Genomic DNA, 10050 nt, shown 5'->3' on the forward strand with positions numbered 1-10050 from the left:
TTACTTCAGTGTTAGGTTAGCTGAAAACTCTAGTCTCATCATTAGGCTGGTCCTCCTTGGATCATAGCTCAGATGTGGCTGAAGGAAATGCGCTCTTGGACAGTATTTCTCTGATTTTTCAAGTGTAAGCATAGGTTTGAAGGCTGTGAAGCAGAGGCTTGTGGGTTTGACTTGAGAGTGGAAAGGGATCAGGTGAGATGAGAATACTTCCATGTGCTTGTGTTTGAGAGAGAGAATCTCAAAATATTAATATCTTTTTGCTTCTTTGAATTTCACAAACCCATTAAAATTGCATTAAGAAACGGTTTGGAAGAATGTTTGCTTCATTAATAATCCATTGAATTATAGTAGTCAGATGTTCTTATTTGTACCCCATAAATTAAAATACAGGAAAACTGTCGGAATTATACTGCTGGACTGTACATTCATTTCTGTCTGTCAAAATAGTTTTTGTTTATTTTAATAGAGGTGGTTAGATTAGAAATCAGAGCCAGGTTCTTTTGTTTCATCCATGAAAATCCATTGACTTCACTGGGTTTTCATGGATACATCTGAGTGAAACACCTTATGTTTGAATAAGATTCAGTTGTAGTATATTTCTCGCCTTGCATTCATTTTTTGAATGTGTATCATGGACAGCAAAGATAGACTCCTTAGTTTCACTTTCAGGTTCTCATGCATTAGCACAGTGCTGCAACATCTGGGCTGCAAATGCTGCGGGGGAAGTTTAAAGTGACACAGTCAATTTACTTCTGACATTTTACGTGCTATTGTTTATAGATTCATAGATACTAAGGTCAGAAGGGACCATTCTGATCATCTAGTCCGACCTCCTGCACAGCGCAGGCCACAGAATCTCACCCACCCACTCCTATGAAAAACCTCACCCATGTCTGAGCTATTGAAGTCCTTAAATCATGGTTTAAAGACTTCAAGGAGCAGAGAAGCCTCCCTCAAGTCAACCATGCCCCATGTTACAGAGGAAGGCGAAAAACCTCCAGGGCCTCTCCAATCTGCCCTGGAGGAAAATTCCTTCCCAACCCCAAATATGGCGATCAGCTAAACCCTGAGCATATGGGCAAGATTCACCAGCCAGATACTACAGAAAATTCTTTCCTGGGAAACTCAGATCCCATCCATCTAATATCCCATCTCAGGGGATTTGGCCTATTTACCCTGAATATTTAAAGATCAATTACTTACCAAAATCCCATTATCCCATCATACCATCTCCTCCATAAACTTATCAAGTAGAATCTTAAAACCAGATAGATCTTTTGCCCCCACTGCTTCCCTTGGAAGGCTATTCCAAAACTTCACTCCTCTGATGGTTAAAAACCTTTGTCTGATTTCAAGTCTAAACTTCCTGGTGGCCAGTTTATACCCATTATTTTTTTATCCATTACGTGCTATTGTTATAGGTAACAACTAAGACTGTAAACTTTATAACCCTAAGATTATAGGAGAAAAATATCTGTCTGGTTTTGAGAGTTTTTGACAGCACTCTGTATAGTCAGTGTCACTGTTTCCTTTGTAAAGTCATTTCCCCCTGTTTGTGTGGGTCATTCACACACCAACAGGAAAAAGAAATTGTCCTAAAAAAAATGGGGGGGGGGGAAAACAGGTATAGTACCAAAAAATTACTTTTAAGTCTTTGAAATTAAAAAGTCTTCAAGGGGATGGTTTTCCTTAAATTCCACTCTTCTTTTCTCTTTTAAGAAGAAAAAAGAGAATTTCTATGAGGTTTTATAAAACTACAACCTCTTAACTAAATGTAAACTTAGGAGCCCAAACTATGTGACGTGGTCCCTTTTTAAAATTTAACCTATGTTACTTTTGGGTACCAAGACTGTGCCTGGAGTTTTCTAGGTCTGGTTTTAATTACACTGACTAGGAGAAAGGGAGGTTAGCATCAGCCAACAGGTTTCTAATCCAACTAGATGAATTATATCCATCTCAATTAAGGGTGTAGTTTTGTTTCTATTATGAACTCCAGAAGAATTTCAATCTGTACTTAGGTGCAAGTGGCATGAAGAGAATGATATCCTGTTCTGCGCTTTAGCATCCTGCAAGAAAACTGCGTGAGTACTGTGAAGGGGATATGTCTGATATGTTGCAGACAATTCTTAGCTTCTGGACTCTCTAGCCCTGTGCATCTGGCTTCTCTACTCCTCTGAGGAAAGGTGTTCCCAAGTCGTCTTTTTCTAATGGCTTCCTTATCTCTGTAGGTATTTCTTCATTAGTGTCTCTTATTCTTTTCTGTAGTCTGAATATTAGCAACATGATCATAATATAATGTTACCCCCTGGTATCAGTGCCTGCATAGACGGAGTTAGACTTCTATATTTGTGGGGGGCAAGGGGATTAATACTATTAATAGGTATAGGTCTAACTTCTGGATTTATCAATTGTTAGTGGTACTTAAATTAGTGTATTTGAAATCACAAATACAGTTTACATTCAGTATTTAATCACCCTTAATGTTTTGTTTTGACTTCATTATTTGCCAAATTTACAAGCTGCCACTTTAAAAATTAACATTTGCATATAAGCAATTTCTTGACTAAACAGAAACAAGTACTTTCATGTAACTATGAATTATGTCTCCCTGGTTTTAGAGATACGTAAATGTGCAATGCACACTTCAAACAAATCCATTGCTAAAGCCTGTCCCCTTTGCCCATCTGCCTAAGCACATGCCACTCACATTTAACTTTCCCTGTTCACTCTATCACTCACCTGGGCTTGACACAATTAATGCAGTAACTGCACAGACCCCTGGGAAGCAGCTCAGATCTTGTGTTCACTTGCTACAATGTTAGTGACGTTGATTAGAACGTTGCCCCGATGTCTAGATGCCTGTGTTTCTGGTTCAAGTCTCTTATTGTATGGGCTAGTAAAATTGAAAAGGCCCCAAGCTCAAGCTATGCTGTGAGGCATCAGGAACTGCTCTCCTGCCTTCCCCTTGCGCAGCCCAGGGGGAATACCTACCGGGAAGCACCGAGGCCCTCGCGTCACCATTCGCCATCCCAAATGTTCCTCCGTGCTCCCTAGGAGGCTGGGGGGTGGGAGCAAGTAGCAACACCAGGCGCCCTTTGTGTCCAGCTCAGTTTCCCCACCTGGGCTGTGCTTAGAGGCATCAGGAGCTGCTCTCCTGCCCTCCCCTTACACAGCTCACATGGGGAAACTGACCTGGATGCACAGAGCGCCTGGTGTCACCACTTGCGCCCTCTTCCTCTCCCTCCCCGCCCGAACATTTCTCCGCAGGGAAGAAGCAGGGCCAAATAGAAGGGAGAAATTTGGGCCCCTCCCCCCGCATTCTCTGCAGTATATCCAGTTGTGAGCAGTGCTTATCTCCACCCATGAATACCTGTGCTTGGGTGGGTGTCTGGTGACTCTGATTGCTCTAATAATAATTAGCATCATATTGAGGATCATGCCTTCTGCATTAGAATTCACTGTGCTTTCTTAATAGCAGCTTAGCGTTCCTGTGTTGAGATGGAATATAGTGAAGACTTTCTACCAATTTCTATTCGAGAAATTCACGTATGGCTCTGTGCGCTGTGCTTTTTGGAAGCAAAAGTAGGGGTAATTTAGGCAAATATCCATTTAAATAATTGCATTATCTCCCCAACAATTGGATATAGTAGCAGTCTTCATGTTCAAACTGATTTAATAATGCAGTGCACCAATAAACAATAGTCATGTTTCATCCTGGGTGATGGGGGCAGTGATTCTTGTAGCTTCATGTATAATTTTTAAAGAAGATTGGCCTTTTTCTGGATGAAAGGATGATGATAGGATGTAGTCCTCATATTTCACCTCCCCCCCTCAAAGTATTGGTGATAGCAGCTATTCCTTCTGTATGTCTTTCACGGTAAAGAGGGGTGGGGCTATGCTGCCTTTGTATATAAGAAATACAGTACAGAATTCTTATCAGAACTTTTTTTTTTCCTTTGCTCAATGTAGTTATTGCATCAGTAACACTCTTGCAGGCGTCTATGGAGTCTCGCTCACAACAGCTCACCTACCTCTGCAAGACTATGAGTCCAGCAACAACATAAATCCCAAGATGGTGGTACTGGATGCTGGACGTTTCCAGGTCATCTTCTTTGAATTTGTGCTGAATTATTTAGGCTGCTCTGATACTCTTTTCCTGAAGGGGCCTGGTTTCTTCCTGGGGCAGTGGAGTTGGCCTCCCAGTGTCAGATTGGCTATATTCACTTTTACAGCAGGTGACATCCTTGTTCATAATGCACAACGGGTATTTGGAAAGCCAACCAGGAAAGTTCTCCACTAGCTGACTAGACATCTTTCTGAAGTTTGTCCCAACCCTTTGCTACAAAAGCTCTGATCTGACTATGAGGTCCTCCAAAATATGCCAGCACAAATGCTTCTTCTAGAATAAGAGGCAGGGAGAATTAACCTGTTTAAATCCTATGCAAATAGGCAGCCAGATATTCTGTCTTGCCTAAATCTTTACCCAGCCCCCGGGGTATCGTGAGTAGGTGGATGCTATGTGAAAGAGAACACTTGTCTGTTCTGAAAAGGGGGTTTGAATTTTTTCTGCTACAGAAGCTGAGGGCTCAGAATCCTGGTTGTAATCAATACTTCAGTTCTCCAGTTCAGAAACAAGGTGCTGCCTCTTCTGCTGGTGAGTTTGAGACTTTCAGATTTGGGAAAAGAAAGAATGAGAATTAAGTCTTTATCAGATGACTGTGGCACTGTCCTTCTTTGCCCGCCTCATCTCTGGATACAGTAAATGGCCAGATCGTCACAAACCTCCCTTGGGTAGTACAGCTTCAGCTCATTCATGTATACAGTTGTAGATTTGATTGAACTCCTAATGTCTGACCTTCACCAGATGAGCCAGTGCCAGTTTTACTGGAAAGACTCCCCAGAGCCAAAAAGGACTCCTCCAATTCATTGTGTTCAGCACTCCTCATGTGCTGTTACCTCCAGCTTCCTGCAGCTCTTCTTTCTCTCAGCATACACCAGGGTTGAGAGAGGACTTCCTGGTGGGTATTTGGGGTAGGGTTGTCTTCCCAATACGTCCTGTTGTATAAAAAGTACAGTACATACAAACTCAATGAATACTTGTTGCAATGTGACTTCCATTATAAACTTGACTCCTTGAAAATCTGCCTTTTGGGGGCTAAAACATTGTTCAGTTGGTCAGAGCCCAAAGATAACATTTATTTTATGGAAAATGCATCTGTTCAGGTACTTCTGATTTAAGTGAGCAAGGGAAACAGATCTTTTTCCTAAGCCACAAAGTATGATATTTGCACAAGGGTATCTGAAATGTCAGATCATGGCTAGTCTTCAGTGAGGGCTAGTAGCTGTGAGTTTGCAAGAAAAACAATTTAAATAGTCTTTGTTTAAAATTTTTTTTACTTCATATACAATCTTGCTACATTTCAAGTTGCAGTATTGTGGAGTTGGAGCAAACACTCTTTACTTAGCTCACAAAGAAAGGATTTCTTTAAACTTTTTTGGTTGTTTTTATTAAATCAGTAAAAGAAAAGCAAAACAAAAGCAACTGAGAACTTTTCCTTTGTATAAATACTCTTGGCAGTATTAACCCACATGTACAGCATGTACTATGCCAAATTCTGCTCTAGCTCTTTATAACCCCACTAAAGGCAGTGATTTGCTTGGAGCAACAGACAGTGGACCAGTTGCTGCTTTTCAGGTTCAATAGCTGTGTGCAATGTGGGTGGACTGACATTGCTAGGAGAATCTAACTCTTGCCTTTCCAGGCTCTTTGTCCTTAAATGCTCAATTTTAACATTACTCTGATGAAGATTTCCATTTAACTTGTAACTTTACACAAACGCTCAGACATCTGAATACCTCATAGAAGATGTGAAAGGGCAAAAAGGTTCCATCAAACTAAGTTTCCATACCAACCTAAAGAATCCTATTAGCAGCAAAATAATTGTCAATAGCATGTTGCAGCTTGGGTCTGCACCCAGGATGAAAGCTGCCATTCACTTCTCCCTCAGATCTGGTCTGTCTGCTATCTGCAAACTCTAGCAGACATCACTGTCTCAGCACTCTGTTCACACTTTTAAGACTGGTTTCCTTTACATCCATAAGGGCTAGAGAATTAGGCTTTGTGTACCTCATTTGCCCTGTTTCCAGCCAGTGATGTGGCTGAATTGATGCAACCCCTATTGTAGATGGGGTAAACTAGGACTTGCTGTGTTGCAATTTACCACTGATTGAAACTAGAGTAGACCAGAACCCATTAGGGATTTGAGTAAGGGCAGTCAAAACAGTGACTAGAATTGATCCAATCCTTTGTGTAGACCAGGCTGGAGTGGGGAGGGATTTTAAATGAAAATTTAGATTCTGGAGCACAAGATGGCAAACAGGGAGAAATACCAGTTCTCTGACCTGCCTAATCCAACCCCTGCACTAAAACCATAAACTAAAAGTCCTGAGCTTTTTCCAGAGGGACGTCACTGGTGAACTTGGTGTAGATTGAGGACAGCATTTCAAAGTCCAAGACTCTGCCTCTTGGTTAGGTCAATCAAATGGTGCAGCCCCACTAGTTTGCAGCTGAAGCCAGGGGAGATAGGACAACAGATCTCTTGAGTTATTAATGTTTTAAATGCTGATTGACTTGCAAAATGTACTGGTTAATTTCATAGGTGAACATCCCTCTGGAGTGACGTCGCCATATAGAACAAGCACCATGCGAGGAAGAGGAATCACTCGCTTGTTGGAGAGTGTCTCCAGACTTTCCAAGTCCTCCAGCAACTGAAAGCCCAGCCAGCCTCCTAACCTTACCAGGAGAACTGCACATCCTGCTCTTCCCTATTCCCATGGTAGTCTGGGACTTCACCAGATTGCCATTGCTTTGTCTGACCCTGTATGCAAAACCCTAAAATACATTCCCCTTCCCTTGACCCAGTGTAACTGTTCCCCTAGAATGATGACAGACCCATTGCCTGGAGGGAATTTTTCTTTCAATTAGAAGAAAATCCTGATTTTATCTATAGAACTACTTATTTTGAAGGGAACTGGCAACTTCTTGCTATCTTGACTAAATGCAGTCTTTCGGCTTTTCTTTTGTTAGGTAATGGGAGGAGAAGTGCAAGAAAGAGGGTGATGGTCAGTAATGGCATGTTAAACATTCTTCTGGTGGTTAATGTAGCATTAAACATGTTGTTTGAATGGTTTAGTTCTTTAATCTCCCTATCTCCGTGATTTCTTCCCCACCTCCATCCCTCTGTTAGATGTTGGCAGACAGTCATCTTCACATATAGCCATATAACAGGGATCAGCAACCTTTGGCCTGCGGCCCACCAGGGTAAGCCCCATGGCAGGCTGAGTCAGTTTACCTGCCATGTTCGTAGGTTTGGCCGTTCATTGCTCCAGGCCAATGGGGGCTGCGGGAAGCAGCACGGGCCGAGGGACATGCTTTCCTCCGCTTCCCGCACCCCCCATTGGCCTGGGACGGCGAACCGCAGCCAGTGGGAGCTGCGATTGGCCGAACCTGCGACGCGGAGGTAAACCAGCCCACCGGGGTTAGCCCTGGCAGGCCGCATGCCAAAGGTTGCTGATCCCTGCCATATAAAATAACATGAGGCTGGGAGGCATTCTAGTGCTGAAAGACTGGGTGGGAGTGTCTCAAAGGGGTACTGCCTTAAATTCTTCATGAGTGGAGGGATGGATTGAATTGTTGAGTTGGGGAAGTAAATAGACTAAAATACTTGTTGGTAGAAAATCTTCCTTTTGTCTTATATTTACTGTGAAAATATGGTAGGAGTCCTCTTCATGGTCTGTTGGGCATTGACAATATGCCCGGGCGACAGGGGTCTTGGCTTTTCTGTGTTGCTGTGCTGGCGAATACTGGTGTTACAAACTGTATCATCAGCTCCTCAAATCTTGAGGTTCATAACAATGTAGTATAACGCCTCTTTTTCAAAGGAATCTCAAACCCATTTGTCTGTTATATATGTCTGCAGGCACAATTTCAGACACCTAGCAGGGCTGGAGTGACTGCCGACTATTAGTATTTTGGAGTACCTGTAAGAATGAGAGTAAATGTGGAAACTGGGACACTTTATCACATTGTGTTTGAGAATTGGATGCCAAACCTCTGGGGGGGAAGGTGTCTTAGCAGTTTCCTGAAAAGTTGTCTGTCTTCTGTAAATTATTTTTTTTAATCTTGCGTTTTGAGGCAGTTGCCTGTGGAAATAAACAAGTTCTTTTTTTTCTTTAAGTTCATCTGAGCTGCTCCACAGTTTACTCCAAGTGAAGTTGCCGTTATGGGCTAATTCCATAACAATTAATGGTGATGTTACAAAATGGATTGTGTCCCTAGTAGAAAGCAAAATGCAGACAAGTTAGCTCATTCCATCAGGCACTTAAGAAATCTTTAATGTGCTTACCCTTATAATTATAAGGAGCTTAAATACTTCAGTGATAAATGTGGGATGAGTGCCTGGATAGATATTTTTTCATCTGGAAATTAGCTTCAGTTGTATGGAGGCTATCCCTCCAATACACAAAATCACTGAACTGCCTTGATACCACCTACCTGGCAGACCAGCCTGTTTGCCCGTGAAGCTTCCTTGGATGATTCCAAAGTCCATGACTCCTTCCATAGAGGCCTCCCTTCCATTTGACTAGTCTCCTAGTTTCCAGTATTAATGGTGAACTTTCACCAGGCAGGAGACCAGAAAGCCTTTGAAACTGAGTTTTTGGCAGTGAAATATCTGGAAATATTTGATGTGATCATTGTGAAGAAGAAACAAGACACAGTCATCTGTAGATGACACTAAAGGTTTGTGTCTCTTCAGAAAACTTGAAGTGGTGATTACATTGTAGTTACGCTGGTCCAGTTGTTTTTTAATGAAGACAAGCCTTTAGGCTAAGATCATACTTATGAACACCACCATGATCCTCCCCTTCTCCCTCAATTCACGCAAAAATTTTGATAATCATTTGGCTGTTTTGAGAATTGAAAGTTGCAATAAAAATGTGTTTTGGTTTTGATTGTTGCTCATGCAGAAGACAGTGTATTTCTCTTTATTTTAAAAAAAAAAACCTTCTTGGTTCATAGCATCTGTTATAGTAAGCCCACAAATTAAAGCAATGAGTAACACTAATGTGCTTATTGGCATGACATCTAGATGCTGTGACAGCTGAGATGTGGCTGCACAAAAAACCCAAAAATTCAGAGTTAAGATTCTCACAAGTCTGCTTCTCTGCATCTTTGTGTTACAGTAGTATACAAATTATACAATATACATTTATAAACCATAAGTAGTGGACTGTAAACTCAAGACAGTGACTGTTTTACTGTAGTGTAGTGTAAATGAGCTGCTACTGTAATACAAATATTAAAATGCATGTCTTTAACAGTGTTGTACACTTAAGATGGATATAGTACACTTTGCCTTACTACTGTACATGTGTTGTGTAAAGGAGGATCCTGTTAACAGATGTGAGAGGATGTAGTGAATGGTCCCATTGCAGCTGGAGCTCTGATTTCCTTGCTTCCCTCTAGCTTGAAATTTCAGCTTTTCAAATTTGACTCTTGCATTTATGTGATGGGGGGAAGGTAGTTCTGTCAACTAAACCACAATCAGTATGCTTTTTATTTAAAAAAACTATGCTGAAGGTCACCATTATATATAGTCTGCTAATGCAAGACTATTGTAATTGTAAGAAGCAGCAGGTCTTTATGAACTTTCAGTCATCTTGTCATGAAAATATATTGGGGAAATAAAGAACAAGGCAAAGAGAATATAACATCTGGGAAAAGTTTGAGTGATAAAACCTGACTGCTTTAAACGTTGTTCTTCACCATGTGTAAAGTACATGCTTAATATTGTGTGGGCGTGTGGATGTCAGCCTCTATACAAATTAAACTGTCTAAGTGTCTCCCCTCCAAAAACCACCTTTAATTAACTTCTTTAGTCAGACCTGATTCATTGCCCTCCTGCTAATATGGGTTGTCTCTTGGCTCAGTCCAGTGACACTGATGGGTAAAAATCACCCTCATTTAAGCTAAGACTGTATCAAAGAATT

The 10050-nt window shown here is 41.4% G+C and overlaps 1 protein-coding gene across 1 annotated transcript in view; it reads left to right on the plus strand.

Moving 5' to 3' along the window:
- Positions 1 to 9121, plus strand: part of MAEL (maelstrom spermatogenic transposon silencer) — a 29290-nt gene extending 20169 nt beyond the window's left edge. Inside the window, exons 9-12 of the mRNA XM_038386751.2 lie at positions 2019 to 2081; positions 3970 to 4102; positions 4576 to 4654; positions 6660 to 9121. Coding sequence (XP_038242679.1) covers positions 2019 to 2081; positions 3970 to 4102; positions 4576 to 4654; positions 6660 to 6772 — 388 coding nt within the window. The 3' untranslated portion in view covers positions 6773 to 9121. The remainder of the gene's footprint in view (positions 1 to 2018; positions 2082 to 3969; positions 4103 to 4575; positions 4655 to 6659) is intronic.
- The last annotated feature ends 929 nt before the right edge of the window (positions 9122 to 10050 follow it).

This window comes from Dermochelys coriacea, chromosome 1 (assembly GCF_009764565.3).
Source record: "Dermochelys coriacea isolate rDerCor1 chromosome 1, rDerCor1.pri.v4, whole genome shotgun sequence".
NCBI lineage: Eukaryota > Metazoa > Chordata > Testudines > Dermochelyidae > Dermochelys > Dermochelys coriacea.